This window comes from Thermobia domestica, chromosome 2, assembly GCF_964235325.1.
Source record: "Thermobia domestica chromosome 2, izTheDome1.hap1.1, whole genome shotgun sequence".
NCBI lineage: Eukaryota > Metazoa > Arthropoda > Insecta > Zygentoma > Lepismatidae > Thermobia > Thermobia domestica.
This window is the reverse complement of record NC_137455.1, coordinates 380052602-380068666: the sequence shown is the minus strand read 5'-3', so window position 1 is coordinate 380068666 and position 16065 is coordinate 380052602. Positions and strand designations below refer to the sequence as shown.

Sequence of the window (16065 nt, the reverse complement as noted above, 5' to 3'; positions counted from 1 at the left end):
CTAGAAATCGAAAGCAGATAAGTGAGTCATGATAACGGTATTTTATGTAAAATAATATTGTCTAGGGCGATCTTGTTTCATATTTTGATTCTCTTTTATCTATTTGAAGATATCACATAATTACTGTAAATTTGCGGTATTTTAATTTCGCCGTGATGGGGCCTCTTAAGTGTAGGAGGCTCAGGTGGGCAGTTAATGTAGCTAGGATGGAAGAAATTAGGGACGCTTTCAAAGTCTGAACTGTAAGACCAATCGGAAGATGACCATTAGGAAGACCTAGGCGCAGATGGGAAGATAATATAAAGATGGATCTCGCATAAATAGGAACACAAAGTAGCAACTGGATCCAGTTGGCTAAGGACAGAAGTCCATGGAGAGATTTTGTGAACGAAGCTCCGTGAACAACCGTGCCATAGAGTTAGTTATATACACAAAGATTCAGATATTATAGTTAGCACCATTCCTTCCCATTTGGGAGGTCCTGGGTTCGAATATGGTGACCAGTCACCTTCGGTGATGTTTTTTCAGGTTTCCTCTCTTTTTCACGAAATGGATGCCGAAATAGTACCTTTAATTACAACCTATGATAGGTTTAATGTCTTTTGTGGCCACTACATTTGCGGTCATGAAGAAAACTCTTGTTTAAATGTGTCAAATGTGACCATTGATGAGATTTTCTTCTTCATCTTCAAAAGGTTGTGTGAAACAGTTATGTTCAATTAAATTTGCAACAAATTTAAGAAAATTGTTCTTGGATGTAACAGGCCTAACATAAATTGTCTAAACGATCAATTCATTGAACACTGGAAAAATATTTCTATTTCCTTAGATTAAATTACAAAATTTGACGCTTTTTTTTTCTCACAAATTTACTGTAAATTTATAAGAAAATATGATATTTTTATTGATAAAAATATAATTTTACATCATTTCATATTAGTAATTTTACTTTATAGGTGTAAGTTGATTTACGCATATAGAGGCTTGGCAAACAGATTGCCACTGTCTTTTTAGTAAATTTACCTATGAAATTTTTTACAATGAATTTTAAAGACTATTTTCGAATTTTTCAGAACACTAAAAAATAAATTAATTAAATATAAAGATTTTCAAGCTTTCCCCCCCCCCCAATACTCACTAATAGGCTTACTATTGTCTGAAGCAGCTGTCTTCAACATTACCATCTCAAATATTTGTGTGTGTAAATTAATTGTGATGTCATATGTTGTAGTGGCATATTGTTTTACAGTGCAGAATCTTATGGAAATACTGACTATTTTAGTTATACGATTTTTCTATAAGGTTACGATATAAAGTATTTAATAGCGTCAATTTTTATTTATTGATATACCTTTAGAAAGGTAGAAAAAACGCTCTATGTTGCTGAAAGCGTTCTAATAAGATCATCTAGTCATTTCTATAATAAAATTATTGTCCCGTAACCATAAATACGTTTACGTGAAAAAATATATGTAGAATAAATTTGCTTAAAATAGCTAGCAGCAAGTTTCTGGGTTCGATTACTGAGTAGATCACTGTCAGTTGTGAAGCTATTTCATTTGCAATGTAAAAAATCGCAAGTGGAAAGATAACAAAAGCTGTGGTGTGCTGGCCACGCATAATCTATAACTAAAATATACCTGTCGGCCATGGAAAGCTGGACTCTAAGTAAATTATTTTATATATATTTTTTCAATGAATTGACAAATTTCAAATTTGTCTAATTACTAGCAATAATGCAAAGTGTAAGGTTGCCCATAGGGATGTTTCAACAGGAAGATACAAATGTTATACATTTAAGAGGTTCCATCACTGAGAAGTTAAAATACCACTAATTTTACAGTAATTATGTGACATTTTCAAATAGATAAAAGATAATGGAAAGATGGAACAAGAGCTTGCTAGATAATATTATTTTACACGAGATACCGTTCTCACGACTCACTTACCTGCTTTAGATTTCCAGCCATTTAGAAAATCGGCATTTATTGTCGCCTTTATAAATGGCTGCAAACGGAAGGCTACTAGGTAACTCGTGATAACGATACCTCATGCAAAATAATATTGTCTTGCGCGCTCTTGTTCCACTTTCAATTATCTTTTATCTATTTGAAGATATCACATTATTACTGCAAAATTAGTGGTATTTTAATTTCGCAGTGATTAGACTTCTTAAGCAGTAATATCAAATTTAAGATAGGCTAAAAAATATCCTTTATTTTATATCACTACAAAAGTCTCTGGAGAGCATATGCATTTTTTTGGCGTCTGTAATCGGGCAACTCATTTTCAGAATAATAACTTCAGATGATTTCTTCCGGGGAAGAATTTCAATACACTGGGGTTAAGGCAATACTGAAAAAAATAATCTTTGTACAATACGATCGGAGATTTGACCCGAGGGGGGAGGATTTCCCCCGTCGGCCACACTCTGAAATCATCGCTAGGTCTCTCTACCTGTCTGCTTACAAATTCGTTGCAAATTGTGTTTCACGACATTAAAAAAAAAAAAAAAAAAAAAAAAAAGTTTTTGCAATATAGAAGAAAAATATGGATAAAAGTTGTACGAAGCACCTACAAATTTCTTCTGACACATTTCTGTATGGAAAATGACGATATCCCACCTCCAACACTCAAATCATATATTTATCTAAATTAAATCAAAAAATAACACAGTAAAGTTCATCAAACTGACACATATAAATGGATTGATCAATTACGTGAAACACTACCAGTTACTAAAAGTAATCAACGAAGTTCAATTAATCAGAATCAATCAGATGATAGCATTTATAATTATCTTAGATGTATAAAAGTATCTGCATTTTATGAAACAAATCATACCTAAAACCATATTTGATTTTACGAAACCTGTTGGATTAATAGTTTTGTTAAAAAAAAAAATCGCATGTGTCTGCAAACTATATATTTTACATAATGAGATTCCTCTTAAACTTTAAGTACTAATGTTAGGCGTAAAACAGTTATAAACGATTAAAAGCTGATGGAATCAATTTCAGAAGTAAGGTTACTCAAAGACCATACGTAGAAAAACATTCAATAACATTCAGTCTTTGAGTACTTGAGAATAAAATAACTAGGCTTAATTTAAATATATGTAAATATATTCAATACTATTTATGTATTAAAATATACATAAATCTAGAAATGAGTATTGGGTTGTAATCATAGAACCTCTGTTCAGTTGATACTTATCACTTATCTTATAAGGATTCAGTCATGCCGTGAGTTATCGATTCTTCTTATATAGTTTAAATATCAATAGAGAATGTCCAGACATATTTGTTTTTGGATCACAATATCCAATATATTTCAGGCAAAAATTTTCTTGTACGCCTTGTATCTAGAGAACTACATATAGTGTAGTCAAACCCAAACTATCATTTAATTCAGTATGATGTGCTTATTCTGTAAAATACGAAAACTCGATTTAGGAGCCGCTCAAAAATTTCGTGGCCCCTGATCAAAAAAAAAAAAAAAAAATCTAATATATTTCAATAAAAAAAAATTCTTGTAGGCCTTATATCTGGAGAACTACATACAGTGTAGCCAAACCCAAACTATCACTTAACAAAGTATGATGTCCTTATTCCGTAAAAAGTACGAAAACTCGATTTAGGGGCCGTTCAAAAAAATTTTGTGGCCCCCTGATCAAAAGATGCAATATATTTCAATCAAAAATTTTATTGTAGGCCTTATATTTTGAGAATTACATACAATGTAGCCAAACTCAAACTATCACTTAACTCAGTATGATGTGTTTATTCCGTTAAAAAAAAAAGAAGGGAAAATTAAATTTAAAAAGGCTGTTCAAAAATTTTGTCCCCTGTACTAAAAACTAATTATTGGCCACGCTAGTAATCTTTTGATACATTTTTTTATTATTCCTAAAATTCTTGGCCAAGATCGCAATCTTTTGATCTATTTTCTTTTGTCATTCCTTAAATGTTTTGTTTATGCAATGCAATACACAATAGGTAAAGCTGGGAATGTAATTAAAAATCATACAGGGACTTTAGAGATGTTCTAAAACCTGTTAACATCACACAAAGTGTAAAAATTTAAGTTTCCGGTATGTAATGGCAACCACTAACTACTGTACACAAAAATGGCGAATATTGTATTCCTGTAATATTATATTCCGACTGCATAAATAGTAGTCCTACCGTAAAGTGGAAATATATTTCCAGTATGTTGCTGCAATTCACAACTACTTGCCTAATCTCGTAAATGTCACGCTTCTTAGAACTTATACGGCAGGCCTAACCCCAAACAAGAAATCAAAAAAAACATTTCTTAACCCTCGTGCTGGTTACCAGCACACGATATATACACTACTACGGGTATTCTCTACTTGGTACTTTATAGACAAGCAAAAAAAAAAAAAAAAAAAAAAAAAAAAAAAAATCGTCTGTTTCCATTTCATTTTTACTGCAAGACTTCTAAATATGCCTTTTCCCCCTCCTCCAAGGCTTGAGGGGAAAAACTAAGCAGCATGCACAACTCTAAAAATACTCCATTTCTGAATTAATGGTTTGCTGACTTACCATGTAGTTTAACAAGGGAATTCGTTACGAAGTTTAAAAAAAGAATTGTTGAAGAAAAAAACAACGAAGAAGGCGGTAAAATCTGTCCGCGAGCTGTCAATTTCATCGTCCCGGAACTGCAATGGCGTCCCCGCGCATCTCTCCCTTCACTCCGAGATCCTGAAGCGTTTACCTCCCCCCTTTTCTTTCTTCTCGTACAGTGAGAAAAATTATAAACATCTTTATTTAGAAATAAAAAATCATCTTCACATTTTACATGAAGTGAATCTATCATTTCGGAATCGACCACCTCATCTAGCAACTCTTAATGAAGGAGTTATGAACTCAGGAAATGGAAGGCAAAGAGAGAAAAAGTTACTCGCTGAGAATAACTCACGCTACATAGCCACGCCCATCGCGTTCAACTGTCAACAAGCGACCGCCATCTTAGAGCATCGCGCGGCGCGTAAGGCATGCTGGGAAAAGAACGCAGAATGGCTGGACGCCGAGCTGACGCAGTTTTCTCGCTCACCCGAGATGTACGAGCTACAGTAAAGATGAGGAGGAGGGGGACAGCTGAAAAGCTGCAGTGGTAAAACTCGGTCAAATGGTATTTCTTTTCGAGTTTTGTACAGTTAGCAGAACTTTTTAATGTGTGCTGTAAACCGCTAGGATGATTTTAATAGTGCACTGAAATCTTTGCGATAAAAACAAACACTTAACGTTGATACAAGATATGTAACGCACTAAAATAAAGGTAAACAGAAACGAATTTATGTTTTTTTTTTTTTTTTTTTTTTTTACAAATAAAGAAAAAGTTTGTTTCTTACCTTCGTAAAGTTCTTGTTTTCGTAGAATACAACAAATATTGGTCACCGATTACACAGAGACAACCGATACCACACTCTGCTCTAGAAACACTAAACCGAAAGATGCATATGCTACACAGTCACACTTGGTAGTGTGCACGTTACATAGAAAATGCAAGGCAAAAAAAGAATAGAAGTCAAAAAGAAAAAAAAAAAAAGAAATACACAATTGTGTACAAGGTCAAAACCATGGGGTTAAAAGCTAAGCAACAATATGTATATAGCTCTATATATGTGTGTCGTGTGTGTTTGAAGAAAAAAAAAAAAGAAGGGGACGAATGTTACGATCTAATAAAATAAAAGAGAACTATCGTAAAACATCGGTGGTTAAGCTTAAAATGACAATTACTAGCAATAAAACGGTAAAAGAAAATCCTGGAAAAAGATTTCGGTGAAGTAAGGACACAAAAGGAACGGGGAAAAAAGAAAAAAGAAACTGGAGTTTTTGTTAAGAATTTTATTGGGGTAAAAGAGGTTCCTGTACAGACTGACCCCTTAACCATTCCATAAAAAAAAACCCTTGCATTTATTTTTTTAAACTTTTTTTCTTAAAAAATGTGCATAAAACATTTTTTCACTTTTTTTTAGTTTGTTCAACCTGCTATAGCCGAACGCCAAAACATTGCACTTTTGTTGTCTACCTATGGACACGCGGTAAGTTAAAGATTTATGACACCTTCGTCCTTGTTTTAACACTTTGAAGGAGTAGAAGTCCCTTGAAAACAACGAGTGCTTAGAACTGAAGCGGTACCAAAGGTATACAAATATATTCTATTAGCTAGTGCTAGGTCTATACATATATGGGTTATTTCGCAGGAATTTGTTCTTGTGGAGTAAAAAGCGGCTTGGAAATTAGGAGATGGTCGCTTGAAGTAGCAAGGAAATTTATTCTAGGTTCAACCAACTCGTAGGTTTCTGCCCTATGCCCATTTCATCTAATCAAGATTATTTATTGTAGTATCTATCTGACCAAACTAGAAAACTAAACTAAATACATGGAAGTGCGTCGGGACCGTAATACGGCAAATTATGGATGCGTTAAAATATTAAATAATACTTTTGATAAAGTGGATAGTTTCAAATATCTAGGATTAATATTAACAGACGAAAATCATATTCACGAAGAAATTAAATGTCGACTAAAAGCAGGGAATTCGTGTTACTATTCGGTTCAAAATCTCTTGTCGTCGTGAATTATGTCGAGGAATTTAAAGCTTAAAATATACAAAACGATAATCATGCCTGTTGTTCTGAGAGAACAACATAGACCGGAAGTATTTGAGAACAAGATCCTGAGACGAATATTCGAACCAAAGAGGAACGGGAATGAGGAATGGCAGAAACTTCATAACGAAGAACTACATAATTTATAGGTTTACCCAACGTTGTTAGGGTCGTCAAGTCTAGGAGGCTTACGTGGGCAAGTCATGTAGCTAGAATGGAAGAAAGTAGAAACGCTTTCAAAGTCTTGATTGGAAGACCAATCGGAAAACTACCATTAGGAAGACCTAGGCGCAGATGGGAGGACAATATTAAGGAGGATCTCGCAGATATTGGAATACAAAGTAGAAACTGAATGCAGTTAGCTAAGGATAGAAGTCAGTGGAGAGCTTTTATGAACGCGGCATTGAACCTCCGGGTCCCATAGGGCATCGAGTTAGTTAGTTTTAGTTTTTAGTATCTATCTGACTTATTAGACATCTAACCAAAAGTGAGCCTACCCAATGTCTTTTATCATTTATCTTTTATGAGTGTATTTGTCATAATATTCAGCAATAGGCCTATAGACCTATCAGGAATGGACTTAAAGATAGTGTTGCTCCAAGGTGAAAACGAGACTAGAATTTTTTAAATTCAAGACGACACCAGAAATTTCTCGAATTCGTGAGCAACTCAAGTGATTCATACTATAAAATAACTATAAACTGATAAAGTGTTTGTACGAACACAGTGAAGAGTATCCCTAGTAGCTGGGACAACTTGCAAACCGCTTGCTGTAAATTTGAATTGCAAATGGACCAAGCTTGCATCAACTTGATTGGAAAACGTGCAAGCATGCCGCAAGTTGGATTCTAGTAACAGAGTTACATTGGGGCAATCTTGCATTTGGTGTTCCATTCAAGCTTGACGCAAGCGTTTTACAACTCAAAGTCAAGTCAATAGCCAATGAACGGCCAGTGATGCTATAACGCTCTGCGAAGGGTCTAAAGCATCGCTTGCAAGTCCAACAAAAGGCAGATTGTATAAAAGCATGCGTTTCAAGTGCAAGCGTAGAAAGCCAAAAGCCAAACACGCACCAACTGGTAGAAAGCTTTCATGCTTCTAGGGATTGATCATAATTTAAAGAAATAGACTATGGTTTAAATGTTGTTTTGTATTACATCCTTCATGGACCTCTCGTAACGAGAAAGAATTCTGGTAACTCCTAGGTGAAATAAAGCATTAAAAAATTAGGTCATAAATTTTGCACAAGAATTCACGAAACGAAACTAGAAAAATTGAGATGGGACTAGAAAAGCTTTTGAGCAATAGAGACAAGTAGAGAAAGAATTCATTTAAAATTCAGACGAGAGGAGACTTCTACAAAATTTACCTGAACAAGACGAGAAAACCTTATTTCTGGACCCGTCTTGTCTTGTGCACAACACTACCTAGAGACCCTAGAGACCCTAGACAAGTAACAGGATCGGGACCTATTTTGGTAATTTAGCTAAAAATAAAGTCTATTTATTTATTTATTTAACGTAATTTAACTTTAAAAAAATAGACAATGGAATTAAAAATTCATTCACTCATTCGAATTTATCGTCCCTTTGAGCAGTGAGACTATATGAGACCTGTACCTATAGCTTAACGTGGAATCCGAACCACATGAGATAGTTCCGTCGTGGCAAAGCGGTTAGTCTTTGGCGTGCGAAATCCGGGTTCAATTCCTGGCTGGAGTTCATGTGGTTCGGATCCCAACTCAAGTTGCAGGTCCATGTCTCATGTAGCCTCACTACTGAAAGGGACGCTCAACTGAAAAATCAAGTCAAATCAAATTGAACTACATGAGCTCCCGTCGGGAATTGAACCCAGATTTTCCACTCCAAAGACGCGTACGCTTTGCCTCGAGGGAGCTTTTTCAAGTGATTTGGATTCCACCTGTAGGTTCAGTGGTGCACACCCAGACGCTCAAAGAATAAATCTTGAGCAGTAATCCGCCGCATAGCAATTGCATGGATAATACAATCTGACATTAAGATTGGTTATGATACTGACGTACAAAATACGTACCATATATATAGGAGGGCAGAAGTAGCCACCAGGATAGTACTCGCCTTCTTACCGCTTTTAGCGTCGTCACTGTTCCAGTGGTATCCATTTTTTAGGTACCCTCGACATACAAATTTGCCCAAGGTAGCCACTATGACGGTCAAAGTGTTAAAAGCATTTTTAAACAAGGTTGTACAAATAGTTCTGTGTTATTATTACTTCCTAAGTTGGAAGCCATCGGTAGTTGAGTGTTGCCTGTCTGATGTATCCGACATAGACAGGTTTTGCTGTATAAATAAGCGTATCTAACATTTGAAACTACTTCTTATATAATATACTTTAATATACTTTCAACATCCCTCAGAAAATTTACTTACATGCACACAGCACTTGATTTTGTAATAAATTGTTCACAAGAACGCCCGCAGAACTTTCTCCAAGAAGGGAGAAAGAAATGAAACGAAACCTTGTAGTTTAACGTTCCTCGATATTGTCCTTTAAGCTAAGGGAGACAATGATTAAGGCAAGGGAATGATGATGGGAGAGTTGGTGGAATGAGAGTGTAGAAGGAAATTGGAGTAACCAGGGAAAACTCACGGATACGATATTGTTCACCAAACTTACTTGGCCGGGGGTCTAACTAGAGACCCCACGTACCAGAGGTAAGCGCACTACCACCGAATCGTCGTGCCCCTTGGGGACGGGGGAAGACTGACACGCAGGCACAGTTATGATTTTACACATGCTTTATGTACACTCATGTCCAAAATTATTGTCGCATGTTTATAAATATGTTGTTGTAGGAATATAATTTGATAACCAATTCGCCCGGTATTTCTTACAATGTTAGTATGTGTATAATCGGCAAAGCCATGTATGTGGCAAATTTCATGTCAAAAGAGCAGTAAATAAGAACAATAAAACGAAAATAAAACTTTCTTCTCCATTTAGCAACATTTTGTTTTTACTCATTCTAATTTTCGTATTTATAATTCTTCTCGTATGAAATTTACCACAAATATATATACATTTCCCGATTATACACATAGTATCAGTATTAAAAGTACCCTGCAAAATCATTATCAAATTATATTCTTACAAGAAGACAGTTATAGATATGCGACAATCATTTTGGACATGAGTGTACCTAGATAATGCATCGTATAATAGGCCTACTACAACTATTATTTACGATCATATCCTTATTAACTGCAATAAATAAACACTAATAAGCAAATTAAGTGAGTAAGCAAATTTGTTTGTCTTGACATGTACATATTTTAAGAACAGAACATCTAACCGTAATCCGGGAGCAAGAAAACTGTCCTCTCTTGCCCCCCTTCGAGCTACTATGATTATACATTTCTATGTTCAGTTAGAGAATGATAGCGAAATTCTTTTCCTGTGTGGAAAACCAAGAAATGATTTTTAAAGAAAATTTTCGATAAATCATTTCCTCGCTGTAGGTGGTTCTGCTCTGCATGCGATTCTAATTTGTCTTCAGAAGAACAAACCAAAGGTTTCATTTATCTGATTCTCTGGCCTTTTTTTAACTTGCGCCAGTTTTTTTTTCGTTCTAAATTTTTTCTATATCTTTGGAAAACGAAGCACGCAATTCTCGTAGCGTGCACGGAACACGTTCCTTTTCATCTGCTATACGGGTCTTTGTTTTCTCCAACCATTCACCTTCTTCAGAGTGTTGAGAATGTAAATTATTGAGATAGGTTCTTCTACCTACTAACTCAACAGAACGAACAATCCAAGTAAGATACAAGTGAGTTAACTTACATTTCTCATATTGTGTATCTACGTTAGGTTTCCGAAGTATAGGGGTCCAACATTCTAACCAGCTTATTAATTGTGGTTTCAATTTGCCTGTGAGGGAACAGCAATAGATAGAAACTACTCATGGGACTGTGTCACACAGGCTCTATATATACCTACCTACCTACCTACCTACACACACACACACAGACGCACACATATATATAGGGTGTTTCAAAACAACACCGACAAAGTTTGAGAGGTGATTCCTGACACCAAAATAAGACAAAAAGTATAACCTAACCTGGGTGAACAGATGCTTCCTTTAGGAGTTATAGGCTGTCAAAATCATGAAAAAAATGAACACTTTAAAGGTCCTTAGCTTCAAAACTATGGGACCTACCGTAATCAGGTCAAGACTTCATTTAGGAACTAATATGTGCGCTATCCAAAAATACTTGTTTCAGAATCCTAAGGTACTCCCGCAACATTTTTTATAGAGGGAATTTGGCTACGGGCATATGATTTAAAGTACTCATTAACTACCCTTATAAAAATTGTTGCATGAGTACTTTAGGATTCTGAAACATGTATGTTTGGATAGCACACATATTAGTTCCTAAATGAAGTCTTGACCTGATTACGGTAGGTTCCATACTTTTGAAGCTATGGACCTTTAAAATTCATTTTTTCATGTTTTCTGCAGCCTATAACTCCGAAAGGAAGCGAGGAACACTAGAAAACAGTAACAACATTAGTGAAGAAAATAATTAATTGAGAAACATATTTGTAATTTTTTTGGTAAAATTACGATGAATCAGTGACAGAAGTGTTGTCGTTCTGTCATTATAGTTTATAGTGAATGTTTAATGAGGAAGATTAATAAAAATGAGAGATTTCAAGATTGGAGGGCATATCATTAACAAGATCAGGTATACAGATGACACGGATATTATAGTTAAAACCCGCAGAAGGACTACAGGAGATGATCGACAAAATAGTTGACACTGGAAAACTATATGGAATAAAAATCAATATTGAAACATTGAAAGTTATGAGAATATCCCGTGGAAATGTGTCCTTATGGGTCAGAGTAGAACAAATAGATCTTGAGGAAGTCGATGATTTCAAGTATCTGGGAAGTATTTTGACGAAAGACACTTACTGTACCAAACAGATCAGGTCAAGAATTGCCATAGTCAAAGAAGCATTCAACAAGAAAAGATCGCTCTTAACTGGCAGGCTTAATATTGGACTAAGGAAGAAGGTGGTTGAGTGCTATGTATGGAGTATTGTCTGTATGGTTCAGAGACTTGGACGTTATGGAAGTTAGAGAAGAAATGTTTATAGAGCTTAGAAACGTGGTATTGGGAAAGATTGAGAAGATAAAATGAACAAAGAGAAAGTAACAAATGGAAATGTTCATAAACGAATAGGAAAGTAGAGGACGCTTTTAGCAGGCATTTTTCCTAGGAAGGCCAATTGGATTGGACAAGTCTTGCGAAGAAATTTTCTTTTTCATACCGCCAAAGAGGGAAAGGTGGAAGGAAAGCGAGGAATAGGAAGAAGAAGAACAACTGATGGATGATTTGAAAAATAGAACAAAATATTGGTAGTTAAAAGAAAAAGCTGAGGATCGAGAAACATTTTCAGGACCAAACGTTTAAAAAATTACCAGGATCTGTCAATAGGCAGAATGAATAATAATAATAATAATAATAATAATAATAATAATAATAATAATAATAACACAGTGATAATAACTACATAATATACATTGATATTTATATAGCTAATAATGATTAACAGTAAGTTGACTATTAACTATTGGTTATTACGATACACAGCTTATACTCTGTTTTAATAACCTTTGTAATTAAACAGAGATACATAGGTAACTCGTTTGTCAGTGATGCATTGCAATTTTACTACAAAAGATCTTTCAGTTTATAATTTAGAAATACCCAGCTCGGTAAGCCATCTCGAGAGTATTTTTGAAGCACAAAACTTTTTATTTTTAATCTCAGGATTTCTTTTTATCTTGTCCGCTGCGTCAGGTGAGTAATGTAGCATGTTATTCCGATTGAATCAAACCCACCGTTTGAATTGAAGCAGATGATTATCAAATGGGCGTGGAAGATATGTTCTAAAATGAAGTTAATGAACATGCGATATAACAGAAGGAGGGGGCAGACGAAAACAGGGTGAGGCATAATGAAAAGTGAACGAGATTCGGTTTATCGTTAAGTTTACACACAGAGATACATATATATATATATATATATATATATATATATATATATGATTGTATATATTACTGTAGTGAGACAGAACCTTGCCCATGAACTTTTGAACATCTTTCGAAAGTAACCTGTAGCAATGTTTGGCAACATACCTGAATTCAAAAGGCACGCACATGGTCTAGCCTACAGAGAAAGGTTTACTGCATTCTAATGAGTATGTAACTACGTTGGTATATTACGTGTTTAATATCACACTCGTACACACACACACTACCTGCTACAATCTTACAGCACTTTTTGGCTGAGATTTGTGTTCTTAATTTTTTATTTTTTTTAAATACGCAGCCACACACACACATACGCACACACACACACACACACACACACACACACACAAAATAAAAGTTCTGTGCAGAGGACCCCAGAGAGTATGGATTCGACGTATTTTGTTACACAGAATTCAAATTTAGAAACCCCAGGGTATGGATTCGACGTATTTCGTTACACAGAATCCAAATTTAGAAACCCCAGGGTATGGATTCGATGTATTTTGTTACACAGAATCCAAGTTCAGAAACCCCAGGGTATGGATTCGATGTATTTTGTTACACAGAATTCAAATTTAGAAACCGCAGGGTATATATTCGATGTATTTTGTTACACAGAATCCAAATTTAGAAACCCTAGGGTATGTATTCGATGTATTTTGTTACACAGAATTTCAAATTTAGAAACCCCAGAGTATGTATTCGTTGTATTTTGTTACATAGAATTCAAATTTAGAAACCCCCGAGTATGGATTCAATGTATTTTGTTACACAGAATTCAAATTTAGAAACCCCAGGGTATGGATTCGATGTATTTTGTTACACAGAATTCAAATTTAGAAACCCCAGGGTATATATTCGATGTATTTTGTTACACAGAATCCAAATTTAGAAACCCCAGGGTATGTATTCGATGTATTTTGTTACACAGAATTTCAAATTTAGAAACCCCAGAGTATGTATTCGATGTATTTTGTTACATAGAATTCAAATTTAGAAACCCCCGAGTATGGATTCGATGTATTTTGTTAGACAGAATTCAAATTTCGAAACCCCAGGGTATGGGTTCGATGTATTTTGTTACACAGAATTCAAATTTCGAAACCCCCGGGGCAATCGATCGTGCCAATTTTGTTTTATGAGAGATAAACTTGAATGATTTTGGAAAGGAAGGACACAAGTTTTTCGTTAATAAAACAAAATTGACTCGGTCAATCGTCCAGGAGTTTTGAAATTTGGAATCAGCGTAATAAAATACAACGAATTTATACCCCGGTGTCCGCTACAGATAACTTTTTTTTTATGGTTATGTTACATGTATATTCCCTATCCAAAATCGCTAAAGGTTTTCGCCCATTAAAAAAAATGCACGATCAATTGTCCTGGATGGTCCTGTAGTTTCGAAATTTGAATCTGTGTAACAAAATACATCGAATCCATACCCTGGGGTTTCTAAATTTGAATTCTGTGTAACAAAATACATCGAATCCATACCCTGGGGTTTCTAAATTTGAATTCTGTGTAACAAAATACATCGAATCCATACCCTGGGGTTTCTAAATTTGAATTCTGTGTAACAAAATACATGGAATCCATACCCTGGGGTTTCTAAATTTGAATTCTGTGTAACAAAATACATCGAATCCATACCCTGGGGTTTCTAAATTTGAATTCTGTGTAACAAAATACATAGAATCCATACCCTGGGGTTTCTAAACTTGGATTCTGTGTAACAAAATACATCGAATCCATACCCTGGGGTTTTAAAATTTGGATTCTATTTAACAAAATACATTGAATGAATCCGTACCCTGGAGCCCGGTGCACAATACTTTTATGTGTGTGTGTGTGTGTGTGTGTGTGTGTGTGTGTGTGTGTTTGGCTGTGTTTTCTTCGTAAATAGAACTCCCCATTGAACGTTTAGAGCTCCCTATTCTTGCCATTAATTATTTTCTTTTTAATGAAAAAGAAAGTTTTGCAAAGTGTTAATTAGCTAAATATTTTGTGCAAAGTTTAATTAGCTAAACATTTGAAATCTTTAAATAGCTGAACGTTTTTCGATTTTTTTTCTTTAGCTAAATGGGTTAGGAATCCCTTTATTAGTAAAAAAAAAAAAATTAGTGAAATGTTTAAACAGCTCAAAATTTTGCCAGTACTTTTAATTTAAAAAAATCAATCCACTAGGTGTAACGGCCCATTTGTGAGCCTCAACCTGCTCCAGCGCCATCTGCTAGCGACCGGCTGAACTACGTCCAGCCCAGCGGCGAGCATATGGCCATGTCCCTAACAGGTCTTATCTAAACCTAGTGGCCATCACGTCTTGTTTTCACGTGGCTCCCCAGTTTGCCTCACGACGCCGAAAATTGGGAAGCACCGGCTGGGAATCGAACCCGGGACCACGCGGACATGAGTCCAACGTTCTAAAAACTACACTACGGTTTCCCCACAATAGTTTTAATGAGCTAAATATTTAGTGAAACGTTTAATTAAGTACGCATTCGAATGCTTTAACTAAGCGAGCTGTGAAACGTACATCTAACCACTGGCGTCGTTAGCTTTTTAAATCTGGGGGAGTCGGATGAATCAAAACCAAAATCCTCTTTTTGACAAAAGTTAGATATTAAAAAGTTTGCTAAACATATGACACTTTTGTCTTAGTTTCTTTAAATAAATTTGACAAAGAACTGGGGGGACGCGTCCCCCGACCCCCCGCTAACGACGCCCGTGAGCTCAACGGTTTTTCGAATGGTTTATTTAAACTGTGTATCCTTTAATTAGCTCAACGTTTTGTGAACTCCGAGCTAAACTATTCTAACAACATAACTGCATTCCCAATTGATATGACATTTTTATGAACATAACTATTTATTCTTTAAATTTAAGAATGAGAACTTTGAATACAAATCCACAAATTACGGGACAATTCAGCGTTCCAAAGAAGCTGATTTCTGTATTTTTTCGGCAGATCTGTTGAAGTATGTTTTGCTGCCAAATATCATGTAACAAGACATCAATGAGAATTTTAATCCAAATACGATGGCCTGGGCCTCGTTTGACCTACAACAGACACGTACGCAAGAATTTTTTTTTTTTCGGTGGAGTCCAAAGTTTTACGGCGGGTTCAAATTTGATATGAGGATAAATTATATAAAAATTTGCAAAATTATCTCTAAAATTAGATTAAATTTGCCGAAACGTTGGGATTTCGGGGCAGTCCAGACTCCAGGACCCACCCTTTGCGTACATTCATGCCCTGCCGGAACACAAGATTAGTAATAAGGGGCAATCCTGTAAAATTGGAACGCATGAGCTCTACTTATGTAACTTCCTTCAATAGCCG

At 35.3% G+C, this 16065-nt stretch overlaps 1 protein-coding gene across 14 annotated transcripts in view; it reads right to left on the bottom strand.

Moving 5' to 3' along the window:
- Positions 1-5557, bottom strand: part of LOC145678866 (uncharacterized) — a 459736-nt gene extending 454179 nt beyond the window's left edge. For 2 of the 14 annotated variants that reach the window (XR_014130447.1, XR_014130448.1), the window contains exon 1: positions 5378-5535. Coding sequence is in view for 6 of the 14 variants with exons in the window: in XM_081749443.1 (XP_081605569.1) it covers positions 4569-4842 (274 nt within the window). In the remaining 8 variants the exon portion in view is untranslated. Of the gene's footprint in view, positions 1-4568; positions 5229-5377 lie in introns of those variants that run through there. The other 12 variants (XM_081749445.1, XM_081749446.1, XR_014130457.1 and 9 more) reach the window with 11 other exon arrangements.
- Positions 5558-16065: the final 10508 nt, after the last annotated feature.